The sequence below is a fragment of the Mesoplodon bidens genome (genome assembly GCF_964165515.1).
Source record: "Mesoplodon bidens genome assembly, chromosome: 18".
NCBI lineage: Eukaryota > Metazoa > Chordata > Mammalia > Artiodactyla > Ziphiidae > Mesoplodon > Mesoplodon bidens.
In genome coordinates, this window is record NC_138175.1 from 57,919,813 (window position 1) to 57,944,604 (window position 24,792).

General features: G+C 43.6%; 1 protein-coding gene across 1 annotated transcript in view; it reads left to right on the top strand.

Annotated features, from left to right (window-relative positions):
- The window catches only part of NLRP9 (NLR family pyrin domain containing 9), a gene marked incomplete at its 5' end in the record, with an annotated part of 30,140 nt that extends 10,080 nt beyond the window's left edge, over positions 1–20,060 (top strand). Inside the window, 6 exons of the mRNA XM_081216828.1 lie at positions 10,770–10,937; positions 13,125–13,295; positions 15,596–15,766; positions 17,727–17,897; positions 18,305–18,475; positions 19,789–20,060. Of these exons, the coding sequence (XP_081072954.1) occupies positions 10,770–10,937; positions 13,125–13,295; positions 15,596–15,766; positions 17,727–17,897; positions 18,305–18,475; positions 19,789–19,936 (1,000 nt within the window). The 3' untranslated portion in view covers positions 19,937–20,060. The remainder of the gene's footprint in view (positions 1–10,769; positions 10,938–13,124; positions 13,296–15,595; positions 15,767–17,726; positions 17,898–18,304; positions 18,476–19,788) is intronic.
- Positions 20,061–24,792: the final 4,732 nt, after the last annotated feature.

Sequence of the window (24,792 nt, forward strand, 5' to 3'; positions counted from 1 at the left end):
TGACTTACTTCACTTAGTATGATCATCTCTAGGTCCATCCATGTTGCTGCAAATGGCATTATTTCATTCTTTTTTATGCTGAGGAATATTCCACTGTATATGTGTTCCACATCTTCTTTATCCATTCCTCTGTTGATAGACATTTAGGTTGCTTCCATGTCTTGGTTATTGTAAGTAGTGCTGCTGTGAACACTGGGGTGCATGTATCTTTTTGAATTATGGTTTTCTCCAAATATATGCCCAGGAGTGGGACTGCTGAGTCATACGGTAGTTTTAGTTTTTTAAGGTACCTCCATACTGTTCTCCATAGTGGCTGTACCAGTTTACATTCCCACCAACAGTGCAGGAGGGTTCTCTTCTCTCCACACCCTCTCCAGCATTTATTGTTTGTAGACTTTTTGAGAATGGCCTTCTCTGATACTTTGATTACCTTGGTTTGCCCTGGGCCATCCTGTTGTCTTCAATCCCGCAAGCTTGTCACTTTCAAGTTAAATTTAACTCCTCCTTCACCTTGCATGTCACTTCTTGGCTATGTACCAGAACTTGTGAGCCTAGGAAGTCACCAAAGCTGGGAGAGGTCTTGGGACACAGCGTTTCTCTCTAACTAGCCCCCATGAGGAGAGAAAAGACATCTCCCTTGTTTACCCCCATATCTCCGGCCAGCAAAATACAGAGCTTTGCAGGGGCTCGTCAAACTGATGTCGAATGAATGAAGGGATCCTTGCATTCTGGAAATGGTTTATTCATTTCACATGAAGAAACTGACTCATAAATGAACTGCTCTAGATCCTGCATGGATAGTAAAAAATGGACCTCACTGCACTCTTGTTTTTTAAAGTCTTCTGGAAACTCGGTGAAAGATAAAGCTAATAAGTGAGCTCAGTATATACATTTTTTTGAAAAATGAGGACCAGTGGTCTCACAATTGAGAGATCTGTCATTGATTTTAGATGAGGTGGATGACCACATAAAGGAGAACAGGTATCCAAGACACCTGGGTGAAGGTATGAGTTAAAATGTGCACATCCGTCCCAGGAACTTGAGGTTGCAAAATGAGGAAAACAGTTCCTCTTCAAAGGGTGCATGGAAATCAGTCATTGTTATCATATCTAGAGTTCTTTTTTTTTTTAATTAATGAATTTATTTATTTTTGTCTGTGTTGGGTCTTCGTTTCCGCGCGAGGGCTCTCCCTAGCTGTGGCAAGCGGGGGCCACTCTTCATTGCGGTGCGCAGGCCCCTCACTATTGTGGCCTCTCTTGTTGCGGAGCACAGGCTCCAGACGCGCAGGCTCAGTAGTTGTGGCTCACGGGCCTAGTTGCTCTGCGGCATGTGGGATTTTCCCAGACCAGGGCTCGAACCCGTGTCCCCTGCATTAGCAGGCAGATTTTCAATCACTGCGCCACCAAGGAAGCCCCATATCTAGAGTTCTTTAGCTCAGTGTCTAGTAAGAGTCATTAGGCTCATTTGTCACTGGCCAGATGAGATAGAGATGATATGTTTAGTCATTTATTCCCCCAAGGTGTCCAGCCATGTGTCTTAGAATCAGGAACAATTATTCCTTTTCTTTCTTCTTTTGCACATGAGATTTTTAAAAAGTGTAAGTGCTGGAACTTCCCTGGTGCTCCAGTGGTTAAGACTCCACACTTCCACTGCAGGGGTGAGGGTTCGATCTCTGGTTGGGGCACTAAGATCCCACATGCTGCGCGGTGCAGCCAAAGTAAATAAACGTTAATTTAAAAAAAGGAAATCAGTAAAAAGAGAAAAATGGTACAGAGGAACTTATTTGCAAAGCAGAAATAGAGTCACAGATGTAGAGAACAAACTTATGGTTACCAAGGGGGGACAGGGGGGTGGGACAAACTGGGAAATTGGGATTGACATATATACATTACTATGTATAAAACAGATAACTAATGAGAACCTTCTGTGTAGCACAGGGAACTCTCCTCAGTGCTCTGTGGTGACCTAAATGGGAAGGAAATCTAAAAAAGAGTGGGCATACGTATATGTATCTCTGATTCACTTTGCTGTACAGCAGAAACTAACACAACATTGTAAAGCACCTATACTCCAATGTAAACTCATTACAAAGAAACAAATAAAATAAAAGTGTAATTGCTGAGCTGGATACAGAACAAGAGGCCTGGGGTCATTCCCTCCACTTCAGTTCCAATCCTTCTCTAAGCTTAGGGTTTAGGGAATGTTGGCAGTAGTATTGGGAAACCTACCAATCCTTCTGTGAGTCCTCGGGTCACAGCCCCAACCTGAGCCAGGGAGTCAGTCGACTTCTGCATCTCTACGTACCACCACTCTTCTTCCAGAAACCATCATCACTCCCCTGGAATTGCTCCTCCTAATAGCCTCCATCTCTGTTCCTTGGATCCTGTTTTGCCTTCTGTCAAAACATTTTTCCATAGACAAACCAGATTTTGTTTTAAAAAATTTTTATTGGGGTATAGTTAATCCACAATGCTGTGTTAGTTTTCAGGTGTACTGCAAAGTGAATCAGTTATACATATACATGTATCCAGTCTTGTTTTAGATTATTTTCCATATAGGCCATTACAGAGCATTGAGTAGAGTTCCCTGTGCTCTACAGTAGGTTCTTATTAGTTATCTATTTTATACATAGTAGTGTGTACATGTCAATCCCAAACTCCCAATCTATCTCTTACTCCCACATTTCCCCCTGGTAACCATAAGTTCATTCTCTAAGTCTGTGTTTCTGTTTTGTAAATAAGTTCATTTGTATCATTTTTAAAAGATTCCACATGTAAGTGATATCATATGATATTTGTCTTTCTGTGTCTGACTTACTTCACTCAGTATGACTATCTCTAGGTCCATCCATGTTGCTGCAAATGACATTATTTTGTTCTTTTTTATGGCTGAGTAATATTCCATTGTATATATGTACCACATCTTCTTTATCCATTCCTCTTTCAAATCGACATTTTGGTTGCTTCCATGTCCAAGCTATTGTAAATAGTGCTGCAATGAACATTGGGGTGCATGTATCTTTTTGAATTATGGTTTTCTCCAGGTGTATGCCTTGGAGTAGGATTGCTGGGTCATACGGTAGTTCTATTTTTAGTTTTTTAAGAAACCTCCATACTGTTCTCCATAGTGGCTGCACCAATTTACATTCCCGCTAACAGTGCAGGAGGGTTCCTTTTTCTCCACACCCTCTCCAGCATTTATTGTTTGTAGATTTTTTTTTTTTTTTTTTTTTTGCGGTAGGCGGGCCTCTCACTGTTGTGGCCTCTCCCCTTGCAGAGCACAGGCTCCGGATGCGCAGGCTCAGCAGCCATGGCTCACGGGCCTAGCCGCTCTGCGGCATGTGGGATCTTCCCAGACCGGGGCACGAACCCGTGTCCCCTGCATCGGCAGGCGGACTCTCAACCACTGCGCCACCAGGGAAGCCCTGTTTGTAGATTTTTTGATGATGGCCATTCTGACTGGTGTAAGGTGATACCGCATTGTAGTTTTTTTTTAAATATAAATTTATTTATTTATTTATTTACCTTTGGCTGTGTTGGGTCTTCGTTTCCGTGCGAGGGCCCTCCCCAGCCGCGGCGAGCGGGGGCCACTCTTCATCGCGGTGCATGGGCCTCTCACCATCGTGGCCACTCTTGTTGCGGAGCACAGGCTCCAGACGCGCAGGCTCAGCAGTTGTGGCTCACGGGCCAAGTTGCTCTGCGGCATGTGGGATCTTCCCGGACCAGGGCTCAAACCCACGTCCCCTGCACCGGCAGGCAGATTCTCAACCACTGCGCCACCAGGGAAGCCCCCTCATTGTAGTTTTGGTTTGCATTTCTCTAATAATTAGTGATGTTGAGCATCTTTTCATGTGTATCTTGGCCATCTGTATGCCTTCTTTGGAGAAATGTCTATTTAGGTCTTCTGCCCATTTTTTGATTGGGTGGTTTGTTTTTTTGATATTGAGCTGTACAGCTGTTTGTATATTTTGCAGATTAATCCTTTGTTGGTTGCTTCGTTTGCAAACATTTTCTCCCATTCTGAGGGTTGTCTTTTTGTTTATGGTTTCTTTTGCTGGGCAAAAGCTTTCAAGTTTAATTAGATCCCATTTGTTTAGTTTTGTTTTTATTTTCATTACTCCAGGAGGTGGAGAAATTTTTTTAAAATAATAAATTATGCCTTGAAGTCTTTTTCATGATTTCCCATCATTAGGAAAATATTCAGAATCTGAGCTTTTCCCTTCCTTCTCTCTGGTTTATCCTTCACCTGCTTCCCCATCGTGTGCTGTGGCCCACGGACCTTAACTTTCTTTCAAACCCCTGACCGAGCTCATTCCTGATGCAGAACATTTTTTCCAGCTGCTCTCCTTTCCCGTCAGTCTTTCCCTAGACTTTCACCAGACAAGCTCTTCCAAATGCCTTCTCTGACCACCCCTCCCCCCAGTTAAGCAGCCCGGACCCCCCAGCCCAGCCACTCTAGAACCTCATCCTATGTTTGATTTCAGTATCAGTTATGAAATTGCCACTCTTCTGTTGTAATTGCCTCCAAGCAGAAGGTAAACTCTGGGTTCTGGGTCCTGGACTGTCATATTCGTGTCTAGATACACCCAGCACCCTGGCATCTAGTTGGAACTTAAGTATTTGTCCAGTGAAGAGAATGAACAGGTAGTTTGGCGTGATCGCAGAGATGAAGGATTGCTCTTTGAAGTGAGAAGATATTGAGTTAGTAAGTAGCTCTATCTTTCACCTGGAGCACCCTTGGAATGCCTTTCCTTTCTTTTGCTACCCACTTCCCACCTTGTACCATCTACCTCCCATTCAGATACCATGTGGTATCAGGTTGTTACTGAAAAGTGTGTGCCTCTTTTAGACACATTTGCTAATTTCTTAGCTTATTCTTGCTTCTGTGACTCATTGTTTCCAGCTGAATTCATTGTTCATCCTATGTCACTGTACCAAGAGCTTTTCCAAGAGTCTCTACCAGGAGCAAATTTGAGTCAAAAGTTTGAGTAAACTTGAGCCTAAAAACATCTCCCTTGCAACTGTATCCTTTAATGATGAGAATACATGTTGAATATTAAACCTTTTTTTCCTTGTTTCTTTGAATTCTATTGATTTACTTCTTAAATTCAGCTTTTTTTTGAACATCTTTACTGGAGTATAATTGCTTTACAATGTTGTGTTAGTTTCTGCTGTGTAACAAAGTGCATCAGCTATATGTATACATATATCCCCATATCCCCGCCCTCTTGCATCTCCCTCCCGCCCTCCCTATCCCGCCCCTCTAGGTGGTCACAAAGCACCGAGCTGAGCTCCCTGTGCTATGCGGCTGCTTCTCACTATCAGCCCTTAAAAAAAAACAGTTTTTTTTGGGGGGGGCACACCATGTGGCTTGTGGGATTTTAGTTCCCCAACCAGGGATAGAACCCAGGCCGTCATCAGTGAAAGCACAGAGTCCTAACCACTGGACCGCCAGGGAATTTCCTTAAATTCAGCTTTACAGATGTAGATTTTTCCCCAGTTTTTATCAAGGTGTAATTGACATAGAACATTGTATTCATTTTAGGGGTACAGTGTGATGATTTGATACATGTATATATTGCAGTGATCACCACAAGAAGTTTATTTAGTTAACATGTATTGCTCTACATATGTAGTTACAATTTTTTTTTCTTGGGATGAGAACTTTAAGATCTACTCTCTTAGGAACTGTCAAATATATAATACAGTGTTGTTAACAATAGTCACCATTAGACCCCCAGCACGTACTTATCCTATAACTGGAAGTTTATAACTTTTGACCACTTTCTACCATTTCATCCTCCCAACCCACCATCTCTGGCAACCACCAAATATTTATGTTTAGTGTTTTTCTAAGATCCCATACGGAAGCGAGATCATATAGATCATATAGTGTCTTTCTCTGAATTATTTCACTCACAGATGTAGAGACTGATCATTTCCATTCTTCAGTTATAGATCATCTTTTAAAAAAATCCTCAGTTTTGGTAGTGCTTAGCTTTCTTCTTTATCCCTAATAGTCTACAAATGTCAATATTATGGGTCCCTGTGGGAATTTTGTTTAACCTAATTTTAGTGGCTCTCACTGGGGCCCTTTCAATCTTAGAGCTGACAAATGATTAATAAAGAAAATAATTTAGGGGAAGGCTTGTGTTTAAGTTTAGGAAAACGATCAGGATTGCTTATCTCTGTTACAGTAGGGAGGTAAAACTTGAAACCATCCCTTTTAACATCAACAAGATAAACTTAAGATTTTTATAGAGTTAGGACACAGAATGTGAAGAAAAGATTAGCAAGCTTATAAAATATTTTAATATCAATGATTATTCATTGAGTCAGGTTTTTACACTAACCATTGTTTGATTCACTTACTCCATCAAAATAAGAGCTCTTGGGCTTCCCTGGTGGCGCAGTGGTTGAGAATCTGCCTGCCGATGCAGGGGACACGGGTTCGTGCCCCGGTCTGGGAAGATCCCACATGCCGCAGAGCGGCTGGGCCTGTGAGCCGTGGCCACTGAGCCTGCGCGTCCGGATCCTGTGCTGCGCAACGGGAGAGGCCACAACAGTGAGAGGCCCGTGTACCCCCCCCCCACACACACACAAAAAGAGCTCTTTAAATCTCTGGCAAAGAGATTAAATGTCCACTTAGCTCTCAGTATATCACTCACCATGTCCGGCAAGTATTACAGATATTTCACAGTATTAGCTCATTATATGCCTTTAATTACTTAATGAGGTAGGTGGTGAGTCTCAGTACCTCCTGGTACACACTAGAAAACCACCACCTGGGAGGATTCAGAAACATGCCCAAGGTCACACAGATTGTCAAGGGGTGGAGCCAGGAGTTGAACCCATCAGCCTGGCTCCAAGGATGCATGGTTCTTATCCAAGGATGCATGGTTCTTAGTTCACCAACATTGTAAGTTGCTGATGGTTGAGATTCTGTTCTTCTTGCCTTTTTTTTTTTTTTTTTTTTTTTTTGCGGTACGCGGGCCTCTCACTGTTGTGGCCTCTCCCGTTGCGGAGCACAGGCTCCGGACGCGCAGGCTCAGCGGCCATGGCTCACGGGCCCAGCCGCTCCGCGGCATGTGGGATTCTCCCGGACCGGGGCACGAACCTGCGTCCCCTGCATCGGCAGGCGGACTCTCAACCACTGCGCCACCAGGGAAGCCCTTCTTGCTTTTTAAAAAAAAATTTTTTATTGGCATATAGTTGACTTACAGTGTTGTATTAGTTTCAGGTGTGTAGCAAAGTGAATCAGTTATATATATATATCCACTCTTTTTCAGATTCTTTTCCCATATAGGCCATTACAGAGTATTGAGTAGAGTTCCCTGTGCTAGACAGTGGGCCCTTATTAATTATCTGTTTTATATACAGTCGTGTGTGTGTGTGTCAGTCCCAATCTTCCCATTTATCCTTCCCCTTCTTACCCCCCTTTTTGCTTTGTTAACTTTTTCCTTAACTCTAAGGAAAGCAAACAAACCCCAACAAACCGCGTTGCTGTCAACACTTCCAGTTTAGTCTGTCTCCTTTCCAAGAGATTGCTGATCCGCGCTGATGGTGACAATTATTGATTAGATGTTCACCCTTGTGATCGTTTTCCCACCGTTTGTCTGCTGACTCAGCGCTTACTGCCGGCCTGGTGTCGGAGTCCACTGCAGCTGCCTGGTCTGTGAATCACGGTGTGTTCAGTGGCAAGGTGGCTCAGAGGACGTGCTGACGCCCCCATTTCTCACAGGTGTCGCCGGCATATCAAGGGCATTCCCTGTCTTTCCATGGTAGCACTTCTCCTTGTTCGCTGGGCCAGCCTGTCTTATCCTGACAGTACTAACCCCCTCCCTCAAATCCTTACAAGTCCCACCCTGCTGTCCTGGGCTCCATCCAGCTCTGGGCAGGAAGTGCCTTGGGTATTGCTTGTACGTTTAGGGCACCACTCTGCCAGGAATTCCCACAAGTCTTCCAGGCTGTTGTGTCCCTCACATCCGTCTTTTATTTCTGGCCAATGCATAGTTCACATTTTAGTGCTTGAACATGGCAGGATATTTACTTTGTTATTTCTCAAAGTCGATTAGGAGGGGAGAAGTCAGGGTACACTTAAGTCATGACACCGAGAGCCACACTGTGTGGCATGTATTTATAAATCATATATAAATTTATAAAAAGTATATATATATATATAATACATTTAATATATGTTATTAAAAAAATCAAAACCTGGGACTTCCCTGGCAGTCCAGGGGTTAAGACTTCTTCCAGTGCAGGGGGTGCGGGTGCAGGTTCAATCCCTGGTCAGGGAGTTAAGATCCCACATGCCTCACAGCCAAAAAACCAAAACATAAAAAAGAAGGAATATTGTAACAAATGTGGGATAGGGAGGGTGGGAGGAAGGGAGATGCAAGAGGGAAGAGATATGGGAACATATGTTTATATATAACTGATTTACTTTGTTATAAAGCAGAAACTAACACACCATTGTAAAACAATTATACTCCAATAAAGATGTTAAAAAATAATAATAATAAACAACCTACTAAACAAATGGGTGAAAAAATATATAAGTAAATCAGTAAAGTAAGTGCAAATAAAAAATAATGAAAAAAAATGGTCCACATCCAAAAAAAATCTTAAAAAAAAAACTAAAAAATCAAAGCCTGATCATGTTCCAGGCACTATAATAAATTGTAATTTCTTAACCATCATGACCCTATCTACTTGTTTCATGAAGAAACTCCACCATTAAGTTAATTTGCCCAACCTTGCAAAATATCCAGGAGAAAAGCAAGTATTCTAATGCGCTTTTCTCTATCTCAGGAGACTGAGTCTTGAACCATGACATATTGGGTTGGTTAAAAATTTCATTTGGGTGTTCCCGTAACATCTTACAGAAAATCTGAACGAACTTTTTGGCTGACCCAATATATTGTCTCCTTTGTATTTATTTTATTTTTTATTTTAACTTTTAAAAATTGTCTCCTTTAACAACATCTGTTTTTTTTAAACTGAGAAATTTTATTTCAGTACGAATTTCAATAGTGGATCATATGTTCAATATAAATTCAACCCAAGTTTTTACTTTGTATTTTTAGCTACTAGTAATTCTATTTATTTATTTTTTTAATTTGTATTGGAGTATAGTTGCTTTACAACGTTGTGTTAGTTTCTACCACACAGCAAAGTGAATCAGCTATACGTATACATATATCCCCTTTTTTTGGATTTCCTTCCCATTTAGCTCATCACAGAGCACTGGGTAGAGTTCCCTGTGCTATACAGCAGGTTCTTATTAGTTATCTATTTTATACATACTAGTGTATATATGTCAATCCCAATCTCCCAATTCATCCCACCCCCACTCCCCCCCTTGGTAACCATGTTTGTTCTCTACATCTCTGTCTCTATTTCTGCTTTGCAAATAGGTTAACCTGTACCATTTTTCTAGATTCCACATATAAGTGATATTATACAATATTTGTTTTTCCCTCTCTGACTGACTTCACTCTGTATGACAGTCTCTAGGTCTGTCTACATCTCTGCAACTGGCACTATTTTGTTCCTTTTCTTTTTAAAAATTAATTAATTAATTAATTAATTAATTTATGGCTGCGTTGGGTCTTTGTTGTTGTGCACGGGCTGTCTCTAGTTGTGGTGAGCAAGGGCTACTCTTCTTTGCGGTGCACGGGCTTCTCATTGCGGTGGCTTCTCTTGTTGCGGGGCACAGGCTCTAGGCAAGTGGGCTTCAGTAGTTGTGGCACATGGGCTCAGTAGTTGTGGCTCACGGGCTCTAGAGCGCAGGCTCAGTAGTTGTGTTGCCCTGGCTTAGTTGCTCCGCAGCATGTGGGATCTTCCCGGACCAGGGCTCGAACTCGTGTCTCCTGCATTGGCAGGTGGATTCTTAACCACTGCGCCACCAGGGAAGTCCCCTATTTTGTTCCTTTTTATGGCTGAGGAATATCCCATTGTATATATGTACCACATCTTCTTTATCCGTTCCTCTGTTGATGGACATCTTACAGAAAACCCAAGCAAACTTTTTGGCTGACCCAATATATTGCCTCCTTTTTATTTATTTTATTTTTTATTTTAGCTTCTAAAAACTGTCTCCTTTTAAAAACAATCTCAGTTTTTAAACAGGAGTGGAGCCTTTCCTTGGGGAAGAGTCTGGCTTGGCACACAGTAATTTGAATATGTGCGTGTCTATTGGATGGGAAGCACCGAGCCAGGCCTAGGATGCCAGGAGGTACAAACATGGTATTTCTCCCCTCATGGTGCTTAGAGGTCAATATGGGGTAAGTTTGATTCTCTTCCCTTATAATACCTGTGGTAGCATTCAGAAGTGGAAGGACTTCGCAGAAACAGGCGCCATCTAAGCATCTGGCATCTGAAGATCCCAGAGAGAATTTTTGTGTGTGTGTGTGTGTGTGTGTGTTACGCGGGCCTCTCACTGTTGTGGCCTCTCCCATTGAGGAGCACAGGCTCTGGACGCGCAGGCTCAGCGGCCATGGCTCACGGGCCCAGCCGCTCCGTGGCACGTGGGATCCTCCCGGTCTGGGGTACGAACCCGTGTCCCCTGCATCGGCAGGCGGACTCCCAACCACTGCGCCACCAGGGAAGCCCCCAGAGAGAATTTATAGGCAGCAGTAACCAGATATCCAAAAAAAAAAATTTGGGGAGCCTAAGCATGGAAAGTAGGCAGAATTGTGCAACAGGTATTTTGCTTTGTGCTTGGACTTCATTGCATGAGTTACTGTATTTCCTCATCTTTTGCAGGTATAACTTTGCTTCGAACCTTGCAAATAACCTAGACTTCTTTAAGGCCATTCTTCATAACCCTCATTTGAAATACCTGAACCTCTATGGCACTGGCCTCTCCTATATGGACGTCAAGCAGCTGTGTGAGACTCTGAAACACCCAGCGTGTAACATAGAAGCACTGCTGTAAGTCTCGGGGTTGTCCACGATACATTTTTTTTCCAATGTGAACTTTGCAGTTCGAATATGCCCATTTTCTTTCCTGTCTTTGTCTCTTACTTATTTCACCACTTCCATCTCAGTATTGGTAGACCTCCTAGTAAGATGAGGATGGATGGATTCTAAAGGGCAAGGCTTCCTCTCAGAAGGTGTGTCCCGTCTTTCCTTTCTGTGGTACTCACTTGAATTACTTCTCATGGACACCTTATCTGATTCTCCTTGGCTCTGCTGTCAACCGACCATACCAAAACCGTAACTCCAATTTCTTTTTCCTGAAGATAGTCAGAGAAACTTAAAACGAGAAAGCTTATGGATGATCACAAGTGTGATCTTGTGATCTGGCAGATGATAACGTTGAGGCTGGAGGGAAAGTGATTTGCCCAAAGTCATTTCTTCCTCTTGAAAATTATCTGGGATGCCCTTAGCCTCACTGGGTGATTTCTTAAACAGGCTCAATCCGTTTTTCAGCAGGAAGAGCAAAGGGGAGTAATAGAAGGAACAATAAACAAAAACAACTCATTAAACTGACCCAAGAGACTACACTCTTCTCTCCACCAGTAATATGATAGATAATCACATACACTTGGTTAATTTCACCTGTCAAGATTCATCAGGAGAGACAGGGTCCATGAATAAGAGTTGTTTGAACATACAGGCTTGCTATTGACCCTATTTATCATTCTAGCTGTTTCCGTATCATAACAATCCTTTTCTTCTACACTAGCTCTCTCTACTCAGGGGGATCTTACAAAATTCCTTAGTATTTGCCCTGTTTCACATTATGCCATTGGCATAGAGTGTTTCATTTTACATGGTAGCATAAGACTTGGGTAACAGATCTAGGAAACCAGGAGTCAGTTGTACACAGTTTATAGGTAGAATCTTTGCTTCTTTGGGGTAGACCAACTGTGCTCTTGACTTCAGTTTGGTATTTTGGGAGTGGGAAGTCCTCAAAATCAGGTTCTCTCCAGCCCAGTAATTCTCAACAGAGGATAGTTTCATCCTCTGTTAGGAGGTGTCCATATCTAGAGACTTTTTTTTTTAAATAGCAAGGAAGATTTCATTTAAGATATCGCGGGACTTCCCTGGTGGTCCAGTGGTTGAGACTTCACCTTCCAATGCAGGGGGTGTGGGTTTGATCCCTAGTCGGGGAACTAAGATCCCACATGCCTTGCTCCAAAAAGCCAAAAAAACATAAAAAACAGGGACAATATTGTAACAGATTCAATAAAGACTTTAAAGATGGTCCACATCAAAAAAATGTTTTTTAATGAAAAAAAAAGATTTTGCAGTAGGAAGGAGTTAAGACTATTGCAGTAGGAAAGAAAGTTGAACTCACTCTGCTGAAACAGAAGAGGGGTGAGCTAATGGAAAAAGCACTTTAGGGAGGAGGTTGTTCTAAACGATTAGGTCACTAGTGTTTGTTGATTGTGGAGACAGTTTTGTTTTTTCTTTTTTTGCGGTACGCGGGCCTCTCACTGTTGTGGCCTCTCCCATTGTGGGGCACAGGCTCCGGACACGCAGGCTCAGCGGCCATGGCTCACGGGCCCAGCCGCTCCGCGGCATGTGGAATCTTCCCGGACCGGGTCACGAACCTGTGTCCCCTGCATCGGCAGGCGGACTCTCAACCACTGTGCCACCAGGGAAGCCCATGGAGACAGTTTTGATGGTCATGATTACATGGGAAGGATGCTCTAGACATCTGGTGGGTAGAGGTCAAGGATGCTGGTCAACATCCTACAACACACAGGAAGCCCCCACAATAAGGAATGATCTAGCCCACAGTGTGAACAGTGCTGAGGTTGAGAAACCTGTTCTAGCCCATGAGATGTTCTTTTAAGCTGCATTAAGGCTCAGACCAGGGTTTCTCAACCTTACAACTACTGATGATAAATAATCAGATAATCAGACTTATTGAGGTCCAGATCATTCTTTGCTGTGGACGGCTGTCCACAGCATTGTTGAGAAGCACGGGCTCAGACGTTTTCCTAACTTACTGCTTTCCTAAAGCAATAAGGGGTTCGTGAGGAAAGTCATATAATTACATCCGTGCTTTTACAAAGTCTGGAATGGGCAGGAGCGGGATTAGAAGCCAGGATGCGGTCCAGGGTCGGTTGTGCATACACCATCCCACCACACGTGTCTCTCGTGTAGGTTGGGAAAATGTGACATCATGGATGAAGCCTGCGAAGACATCGCCTCTGTTCTCGTCCATAACAAGAAGCTGAAGCTTCTCTCCTTGGTAGATAATCCCCTGAAGGACGAAGGAGTGAGGGTGTTGTGTGACGCCCTGAAGGATCCAGCCTGTGCCCTGGAGGCACTGCTGTGAGTCAGCGTGGGGGAGGGGAGCCCTGGGGGAGGGGGCGGACGGCAGAGCATGCCCAGGGACCCTGAACGGTACAGCAAAATGGAGCAGATACAAATATTTGCCCCACAGAGGAGCCATGAGGTTGAATTCAAGAGATGTAAGACTAGCCCTTAGATGCCTGGCATCTAATTTGGAGCCCAATAAATCTTGGTTATCATGAAGAAGGATGATGTCTCTGTAGGTGTACTGGGGGCTGGGGAGAGGGACAGTATAAATAATGAAAAAAAAGGAATTCATTTGATTACTTGCCGATGTGGGGTTGCATAGGTTCTAGGTTATCGCTGGGAACAACGTCTCCACTTCTTTCTTGTTGCTAAGATATAAAACAAACTGCTTCCTTGTTAGGGGCAAGAGAAAGGGTTTTCTATTTACCCAGTGAGGCCACAGGAGAAACTTAGTGCTAAATAAAAAAATGCCTTAAAGTAGGGTTACAGGTGCAAGAACACCCAAGCCTATGGAAGCGAATAAGTAGTCTAGAAACAAAACTTTTATTTGTGTGTATGTGCATGCACAGGTGTGTATGTGTATATAGACCTATGTATTATATACCCACCCAAAGTGGTATTTACTGTAGAAGGTGAGAATATTATTCCTCAGATGACTTTTCAGACTGTAAAAGAAAATCAAAACTAAAATAAGGTCCAGGAACATTAAAACATTAAGACCAAACTATTAAAAAAATAAGGAAAAAACTCTGCACTATAAAGATCAGACCGAAAAATCTTTAGAGGTACAAAAGAATGACATATTGGAAGATGAAAGGATTTGGCTATTAAATCCTGTGTGATATTATACAGTAAGTAGAATTAAAGTGTATTCAATAACTGGTCATTTAACCGGGCTGTGTTTATCTAAGAGTTCTTTAAAATACATCATTTAACTTTTTTTTTTGTTTTTAAACTTGAATCTTTATTCCTTAAAAATGAAAGACTACTAAAGACGCAAGAAAGTCACTAGTAATTTTAAAAGAAAAAAATGTTCAACCCATTTTTTTAAACTTTATTTTGAACTAGTTTCAAAATAAAAACTAGACTTGCAGAAAAGTTGGAAAAATAGCACAAAAATTCTCTTATAGCCCTTACCCCAATCCCCTAATGTTCAACCTATTTTTAGTAGTTAATATTTTTAATATTTAAATGGTTAATACCCTTTTAAACAAAAGTACAAATTTAAAAAATATATTCCACTTGGCCAGAATTCTGCAAAATGGGCAAATTTATAGTATGATCGAAAGCACTAAGTTTTTTTTGCAAAATAAGTTGGCTAATAAATCAAGAAACAAAGTCTATTAATAATAAACCTCAGAACTTCCAAAAACTTTTGATGCAAGGTGTTAATTCCGTATAACTTAAAATGACAGGAAGTATAAAAATACAAATGCAGAGATTCAGGGAATGTATAATTGTAGGGTCACGGAACCGTCAGAGATTATATTATGCAAACATTAAAGTCTTAATTTTTTTAAATGTTGGAGAAAGCATATTTCATCAAAAAAGTATGAATCAGTTGCCTATTGTCTGATTTCAAAAATTCAAAAACTGAAAGGGAAAACCCACCATGAGTGAGTAGTGTTTGCTAATCAAAGAGATGCCCCTGAAGGGGCCAGGGAGGTAACTGGAGTCGGTGGGTGGATGGGGGAGGTGGGGGAGTGAAGTGAACTGGACCGTGCCTGCCCCACCCAAGGTGGGTTTCTGATCCCTTCCACCTGTTATTTGCCATGTAACCATCTGCTGTGGAGTCCCAGGCATCTGGCCTGTGTGTGATGGCTAGAAGTGTAGAATTCCGCATGAAATGTCAGCTAAACCAACTATATTCAGAGGTCACATTCAGTCTTGATCTGCCCGGTTGCAGCTTGTATCGTAGGCTTCCCTCTATTTTCTAAATTCCCAATAGTGAGTAGACAAGAACTCATAACCACAAATTTTTAACAATAACATTTTAAAAGAAAAATGTGAAATAGGATGCTGTCCAGCTAGTATAAACAGTAAGCACACTGTGTCACGGAGAAGGGACGATTTTGTCCAAGTTCATCCAGCTGGTGGTGATCTGACTTGGAACTGGGATCCGAGATTCCGTTCCCCAGTTTGGGGCCCTGTAGTCCACATCCTTCTGTATTTCCACGCCTGCTGCACATTTTGATCCTCCTGTTTTTCTAAGTGACCACGAAGTACAAGACGGTTCTTACATGGAGTTTCGTGACCGTTTTACCCGATGGAGCTCGGGTAGGTTGGCGGCTGACGGACGCGTGTCTTTGCAGGTTGACGTGCTGTTGCCTGACCTCTGCAGCCTGCGCCCACATCTCCCAGGTCCTGCTGTGCAGCAAATCCCTGTCTTTTCTCGATCTGGGGTTAAATTTCCTGGAAGATGATGGAGTGGCAACTCTATGTGAATCACTGAAGCACCCAAACTGCAACCTACAGGAGTTGTGGTAGGTCTGGCTGTGATTTGCTTGAATGTCAGCGTTTCCTTTTTGGCCGTTGGCATCCTGGGAAGGAAACAAGAAGCAGGGAAAAGCATGGAGTCTGCTGCAGAAAAAAAAAACAAAACGAGGCTACATGCTTGCCCCACCTGATATTTCTGGAGCTCGCTGATGGGTGTGTGTCTTGACTACAGGGCTTGTCAGGACTTGGTAGGGTCTGCTTCTCTGGAGTTGGGTCTCTGTCCTTGGAAAGACTGGAAATGGAGTCCCAAGTGCCCTAAACTAGCTGTGTGAAGTTGTGAGGGTTCCTCACCTCTCCCCCAAGTGTAACATGAGGATAATTATATTTCCCACCTCAAAAGATGGAGGTGGGGTGGTGGGATGAGCTGGGAGATCAGGATTGACATATATACAGTACTATGTATAAAATAGATAACTAATGAGAACTTGCTGTATAGCACAGGGAACTCCACTTCTCTGTACAGTAAAAAACTTAACACTGGGGCTTCCCTGGTGGCGCAGTGGTTGGGAGTCCGCTTGCCGATGCAGGGGACACAGGTTCATGCCCCGGTCCGGGAGGATCCCACATGCCGTGGAGTGGCTGGGCCCATGAGCCATGGCCATGGAGCCTGTGTGTCCGGAGCCTGTGCTCCGCAACGCGAGAGGCCACAACAGTGAGAGGCCCGCGTACTGCAAAAAAACAAAACAAAACAAAACAAAAAACTAACACTGTAAAACAACTATACCTCAATTAAAAAAAAAAGATGGAGGCACCCACTGGGAATAATGCACGTAAAGTACTATTCTCAGTGGCTGGCCCATCGAAGCACACGGTGAATAACAGACACAGCATGAGGATCAGTGGTTCCTTTTACGGGCAGATAAGGCAAATCGGTGAATGAAACCCTTCGTCATCCCTGTTTCCATGGAGTGGCGTGCACACACATAGACACACATACACACACGTGCACGCACACACCTGTGAGTGTGAAGTTGCCAGTATGTGTGCATATGTGCATCTATCATGGTTTCTCAGTCAGCAGTATTGACTATTTTAAATTAATTTTTATTGGAGTATAGTTGATTTACAATGTTGTGTTAGTTTCTGCTGTACAGCAAGGTGAATCAGTGACACATATACATATATCCACTCTTTTTTATATTCTATTCCCACAGAGGTCATTACAGAGTATTGAGTAGAGTTCCCTATGCTAGACAGCAGGTCCTTATTAGTTATCTATTTTATATATAGTAGTGTGGGTACATGTCAATCCCAGTCTCCCGATTTATCCCTCACCCCTCTTTTCCCCCCGGTAACCATAAATTTGTTTTCTACAACTGTAACTCTATTTCTGTTTTGTAGATAAGTTCGTTTATACCCTTTGTTTAGATTCCACATATAAGCGATATCATATGATGTTTGTCTTTCTCTGTCTGACTTACTTCACTCAGTATGACCATCTCTAGGTCCATCCATGTTGCTGCAGTGAACATAGGGTTGCATGCATCTTTTTGAACTATGGTTTTCTCCAGATAGAAGCTCAGGAGTGAGATTGCTGGGTCATATGGAAGCTCTACATCATGAGCTTGGGGGCAGGAGATACATAGGAGATATAATATGAAATATTCAGTGAAGTCCTCAGCGAGGTGACATTTGCACAGAGACTTGGAGAGAGTAAGGGGGTAGCCCCGCTGGTATTTGGGCCAAGAGCGTGACAACCAGCAAGGGCAGAGGCCCCGGGGGGAGAGACCAGGAGAACAGCAGGGAGCCCAGGGTGCTGGGCAGAGTGAAGAAAGTGGAGAAACGGAGAAGTTGTTTCATCTCTACCATCACCATCATCTTAGGAGTACTTGAGTATTTCTCCCTTTACAGGAATAAGCGAACATAAGTGAAGCCATTCCAGATTGGACCTCATGATCGTATATATTTGTGTGTATCGGAGAATGTTGTGTATCTTTTTTTCTCCAGGTTGACGGGCTGTTACTTCACTTCTGTTTGTTGTGTGGACCTCGCTGCTGTTCTTATTCACAGTGAAAAACTAAAAACCCTGAAACTAGGGAACAATAAGATATATGATGCTGGTGTCAAACAGTTATGTGAAGCTTTGAAGCATCCTAAGTGTACATTAGAGACTCTTGGGTGAGTGTCCACTGATGTTGGGAAAGCTTACCTACTTCAAGAAGAGGAAAAGCTGGAGGATTAAAGGCATGAAGGGGAAGCATGTTTAAAAACAAGTGTGTCTGGAACAATCTGATGAGTAAAATGCCAGCCGTGAGACCAGGGTTTGCTCACGCTTGGCACGGCTGATATCTGGGACTGGGTGGTTCTTTGCCGCGTGGGGAAGCGGGCTGTCCTGTGCGTCGTGGGCTGTTCAGCTGCATCTCTGGCCTCTCTCCACCCATGAGATGCTGGTAACCCTCCTCATGTGTGTCACATGTCTCCAGTCACTGCCACATGTGCCCCAGTGGAGGAGGACTTGTCTAGATGGTAAAGTCTCCTCTCAGAGGCATGGAGTCCGCATTTCGAGGTGGTGTTTCCCCGTGCAGGTTGGAGATGTGTGAGCTCACGTCTGCCTGTTGTGAGGACCTGGCCTTGGCTTTCACTGTCTGCAAATCACTGAGGTGCGTGAACTTGGAATGGATTAGCATGGACCGTGATGGGGCGGTGGTGCTGTGTGAAACCTTGATCAGTCTGGAATGTGGCCTGCAGATGCTTGGGTGAGTGGACACTGTTTCCCCCGGTGGTGAGTGACCCCAGAGGGAGGTTAGACTGCCGTAGGTTTGCCCAGCGTGGGCACGGTTCACATTTGGGCTGGAGATTTCTCTGCTATGCGGAGCTGTCCTGTGCATCACAGGAGGCTGGGTAGCATCTCCGGTCTCTGCCCACACGTTCCATTCCCCGGGACACCTCCCTCCAGTCATGATGATCAAAAATGGAAACTTCAGGGACTTCCGTGGTGGTCTAGTGGTTAGGACTCTGCGTTTTCGCTGCCGTGGCCCTGGTTCGATCCCTGGTCGGGGAACCGAGATCCTGCAAGCCACGTGGCCAATAAAAACAAAACAAAACAAAACACTTCAAAATTGCTGAGAGACAAGATTTTAATTGTTTAATCAAAAGAGAGAGATTGTGGGCTTCCCTGGTGGCACAGTGGTTGAGAGTCCGCCTGCCCATGCAGGGGACACGGGTTCGTGCCCCGGTCCGGGAAGATCCCACATGCTGCGGAGCGGCCGGGCCCGTGAGCCGTGGCCGCTGAGCCTGCGTGTCCGGAGCCTGTGCTCCGCAACGGGAGAGGCCACAACAGTGAGAGGCCCGCGTACAGAAAAAAAAAAAAAAGAGAGAGATTGTACAATACGATAGAGGTGTTAGTTAATGCTGTGGTGGTAATCATTTTGTAATATGTAAATGTATCAAACCAATGCATCGCACACCTTAACCGAGCACAATGTTCTATGTCAGTGATATCTCAATGAAATTTTAATTAACTAACTTTTAAAACGAATGCCTATCACATCTATTCCCTGAAATTTTTTAAAAGGCTCCTGGTATTGTCCAATGTCCCCTGAGAGGCAAAATCACCCCCAGGCAAGAATGACTGCTTTCCTCTAAACACCATCTCCTACTTACCTTGCCCGCAAAGATGTAGCCCCAGCTCGGAGCTGGAAGGGGTTCCGTAAAGGACCGAGAGGCGTCTCGACCCAGAAGCGCGTTTCCTCAAGGGTAGCAGTTAATACTGCTTGGAACAGTATGTTTGCATTCAGAGTGTGTGTACTTGATGGCTGTAGAATGAATATTAGAACGCCTTCCGTTTGCCAGGACCCCGATGACCTGCAGAGCATAAACAACATGGTTCGCATCCCTCTTCCTCACTGTCCTAGTCTCTAGGAAAGTTTCGTGCATTCTTCACACTGTCAGTACAACTCTCCCAGCCATTTCCAGGAAAGAGTGGAGAGGAAGTAGCCACTGGGCTGTAGAGAGGCCAGCGATCATGGGTCAAGTCAAGCAAACTCTTTTTTTTTTTGTATTTTCCCAGCCTGAATAAATCTTCATACGATGAGGAAATTAAGATGCTGCTGACAGAGGTGGAAGAGGCGAACCCCCAGCTGACCATTTCACACAGTCTCTGGATTGATTACGAGCACAGGATCAGGGGTGTGCTTGGCTGGCAGGGAATGTCCTGAAGGAATCTTCTCACAAAGGCTTCCCCTTGGTCGCAGTGGGCATTTCTCCTCCTGACACACCCTGTCCTGTACATTGTGCGCCAGGGCAGTGGGGACCAATTTCAGAGCTCTTCCTTCACAGTGTTCCAGCAGGATGACTGTGGGATGTGCCGTCTGTGCCAAAGTCCTCTGAGCCCCATCTTTAAAGTTCCCATCATGCCTCACAGTGTTTAGAAGAACAAATACATTAAATGGGTAAACACTTGGGAAAGCATGACTTTATTTTCTTTCTTTTTTTTTTTTTTACATCTTTATTGGAGTACAATTGCTTTACAGTGGTGTGTTAGTTTCTGCTTTATAACAAAGTGAATCAGTTACACATATACACATGTTCCCATAACTCTTCCCTCTTGTGTCTCCCACCCCTCTAGGTGGTCACAAAGCACCGAGCTGATCTCCCTGTGCTATGCGGCTGCTTCCCACTAGCTATCTGTTTTACGTTTGGTAGTGTATATATGTCCATGCCACTCTCTCACTTTGTCACAGCTTACCCTTCCCCCTCCCCATATCCTCAAGTCCATTCCCTAGTAGGTTTGTGTCTTTATTCTTGTCTTACCCCTAGGTTCTTCATGACATTTTTTTTTTTTAGATTCCATATATATGTGTTAGCATACGGTATTTGTCTTTCTCTTTCTGACTTACTTCACTCTGTATGACAGACTCTAGGTCCATCCACCTCACTACAAATATCTCAATTTCGTTTCTTTTTACGGCTGAGTAATATTCCATTGTATATATGTGCCACATCTTCTTTATCCATTAATTGGATGATGGACACTTAGGTTGTTTCCATCTCCTGGCTATTGTAAATAGAGCTGCAATGAACATTTTGGTACCTGACTCTTTGAATTATGGTTTTCTCAGGGTATATGCCCAGTAGTGGCATTGCTGGGTCATATGGTAGTTTTATTTTTAGTTTTAAGGAACCTCCATACTGTTCTCCATAGTGGCTGTACCAATTCACATTCCCACCAGCAGTGCAAAAGTGTTCCCTCTTCTCCACACCCTCTCCAGCATTTATTGTTTGTAGATTTTTTGATGATGGCCATTCTGACTGGTGTGAGATGATATCTCATTGTAGTTTTGATTTGCATTTCTCTAATGATTAGGGATGTTGCAGCCCTTCATGTGTTTGTTGGCAATCTGTATATCTTCTTTGGAGAAATGTCTCTTTAGGTCTTCTGCCCATTTTTGGATTGGGTTGTTTGTTTTTTTGTTATTGAGCTGCATGCGCTGCTTGTAAATTTTGGAGATTAATCCTTTGTCAGTTGCTTCATTTGCAAATATTTTCTCCCATTCTGAGGGTTGTCTTTTGGTCTTGTTTATGGTTTCCTTTACTGTGCAAAACCTTTGGAGTTTCATTAGGTCCCATTTGTTTATCTTTGTTTTCATTTCCATTTCTCTAGCAGGTGGGTCCAAAAGGATCTTGCTGTGATTTATGTCATAGAGTGTTCTGCCTGTGTTTTCCTCTAAGAGTTTGATAGTTTCTGGCCTTATATTTAGGTCTTTAATCCATTTTGGGCTTATTTTTGTGTATGGTGTTAGGGAGTGATCTAATCTCATACTTGTACATGTCCCTGTCCAGTTTTCCCAGCACCACTTATTGAAGAGGCTGTCCTTTCTCCACTGTACATTCCTGCCTCCTTTATCAAAGATAAGGTGACCATATGTGCGTGGGTTTATCTCTGGGCTTTCTATCCTGTTCTTTATCTATATTTCTGTTTTTGTGCCAGTACAATACTGTCTCGATTACTGTAGCTTTGTAGTATAGAGCATGACTTTATTTTCTTACCAGATGTCTTGGGATGTAGGAACTTGGATTTGAAGGAACCACGATCCTCTGACACTTCTGACATAGAACTGCTGATAGAATGTATCTATAGATTTTAGAATTTATTCACTACATCTAACATCCCAACAGGACCTTTCATTTTTAGTTTGTCCAAATTTAGTTTTCATCAGTTTTCTGGTTTAGTAAAAAAAGTATATTTCCAGATCTCTACTTATCCTTTAGCATATGCTGCTCCATTTAAAAAAAAAATTCGGTACTTTTCAGATGTATCTACACAGTTTAATTCAATGTTTTCTTTTTCAAATACACATTAATACCTCACTGTCATCATCAAACATTGCCTAATTCTCTATTGCCTCTACAATAAATTATTAATGCCTTACTGGCCCTATATAGAGTTTTTTTTTTGTTGAGTATAATACATTTTAAAGATTTATTTTATTGAAGTGTAGTTGATTTACAATGTTGTATTAATTTCTGCTGTGCAGCAAAATGACTCAGTTATACATATATATATATATATATACATTCTTTTTTTAACATCTTTATTGGAGTATAATTGCTTTATAGTGTTCTGTTAGTTTCTGCTGTATAACAAAGTGAATCAGCTATATGCATACATATATTCCCATATCCCCTCCCTCTTGCATCTCCCTCCCACCCTCCTTATCCCACCCCTCTAGGTGGTCACAAAGCACAGAGCTGATCTCCCTGTGCTATGCAGCTGCTTCTCACTAGTTATCTATTTTACATCTGGTGGTGTATATATTGTCAGTGTTACTCTCTCACTTCGTCCCAGCTTACCCTTCCCCCTCCCCGTGTCCTCAAGTCCATTCTCTATTAGGTCTGTGTCTTTATTCCTGTCCTGCCCCTAGGTTCTTCAGAACCATTTTTTTTTAAGACTCCATATATATGTGTTAGCATATGGTATTTGTTCTTCTCTTTCCCTGCCCCAGGTTTGAGCAATGGAAAATCTAAAGCTCCCATAATTTAACAAAAGGAATTGTTGCAGTCTTCTCCGGTACTGGTCCAGATGTATCAGTCATTTCGGCAAAGAATACTGATTCCTTCAAATGGAGATCTGATTTTAGAATCCAAGGTCTACTATTAGCTTTGCCCACTGCTGTCAGTATGTTTCTGGTTCTGGGAACTCTCAGCAAAAAGAGCTCATAGTTGGGCTTCCCTGGAGGCGCAGTGGTTGAGAGTCCGCCTGCCGATGCGGGGGACACGGGTTCGTGCCCTGGTCCGGGAGGATCCCACATGCCGCGGAGCGGCTGGGCCCGTGAGCCGTGGCCGCTGGGCCTGCGCGTCCGGAGCCTGTGCTCCTCAACGGGAGAGGCCACAGCAGTGAGAGGCCCGCGTACTGCAAAAAAAAAAAAAAAAGAACTCATAGTTATTTTGGCTTCATGCGCATGCATGCACATATCCCAAATGCACAGACGTATTTATAATGAGCTATGAGTTATTCATAATTCCTCCAATTCACAGCGAACCCCAGGAACTCATTCTAGCCTTTCCCCCTTCTGTACTTGTAAATATTCCACCAAAAGTGAGAATCCTGGACCACATCCACCTTAACACATTTATTATTGGCTCAGGCTTTTTCTTGCAAGTTTAGGGTCCCAGTCTCACAGCCACACTGCCTCTCTCATCTTGCCCATCCCCACATCTCCTCAGCACCCTCCTGTAATGCAGATTCACTGCTGCTGTTCCTTCACACAGCTCCCCACCCCCTCACAGCAGCATCCCTGCCTTGTGACTAAAACACCCAACGACAAGGTTACAATGCCCACTCCCTCCCTCCCTGCCCTGCCTATCCCACTACCAATGTGCGTATCTGCAGCTATGCCAACACCATCATGGCCTAAGAGGTGAGAGGAAGTGACAAGAAAGGGATGAAGTGGGCAAAGAGAGAAGAAGGTGTCGCCCTAACTTCTGAAGATTGTTCTCACTGGATGCAAAATACTGGGCTGACCCTTGGTTTCTTTCCTTTCATTTACTCGAGCTATAACAGCAGGGCCAGGATTCGAAAATAGATAGGTCTGGTAGGAAATGTAAAAGGGATGATGCAAGTAGAACAGAGTGGTTTGGCAACCACTGTAGAAAAAATACAATGGTTTTATAGCTATGAAAAAAATCTGTCGCACAACCCTGTGACTAGACCAAAGGATCCACTCTACTCAGCCTCAAAGTTGTTCTGGGGGGAAGCTGATTCAGTCCTGACATTGGCTAACCAAAGGCTGTGAGTTTTTGCTCTGACTCTCCCTGAAGACAGTGTCACTGACACAACAGATGATGTGATAAATGGCATCTATGTGGAGAGATCAGGGCCAGGAGCCTGGTCCCTATAACCATGGCCGCAGGGCTCAGGGCTCATCCTGAGTGACATGTCCCTGCAAGGAGCTCTGAAACAAAGACCAGCCAGGTGAGTGCTTGCTTCTGTTCAATCTCAGGGCAAAAACCAGGAGAGAAGGCATCTCCAACAAGAGAGGAACTGCATTAAAATTGGGCAGGACAGATGCAAACCCTGCCTTACTCTGCGCGTCCCATCCATGCTCTGACCGGGTGCAGGGTGTGTGTGTGCTGGGCAGTGTCTCAGGGTGGGACCGAGATGGTGTGGTTTGCTGGAAATTCCCGGGCCCTGCAGTTCTAAAACTGAGAGAAGAGGGATGTGGTGTCTTTGGAGTCTGTGCCAAGCCTTGGATGAGCAGAGTCACTGAGCTCCCCCTGTTGTCGACAAGGACTCTGCTCATTTTATCAGACCTCATGGATCTCGGCTTGCAGGTGGACGAGTTCCCCCACCCCTGTTCTCAGCGTGTCTCTGTCCAGGGCCTTATTCCGGGCTCCTTTAGTCCCATTTCCCAGGGCTCATGATGATGCTCTGAGCAGCTGCTTCTCAGCTCTGCCTTAGCACTTTCCTGCAAACCAGCCCTGGTTTCTGAACTCACCTGTGATGAGTTACACGCTCTGTTGCCGACACAACATCAGAATTGATTCCTGCTGCTTCCACTGTGTTGTAGGCATT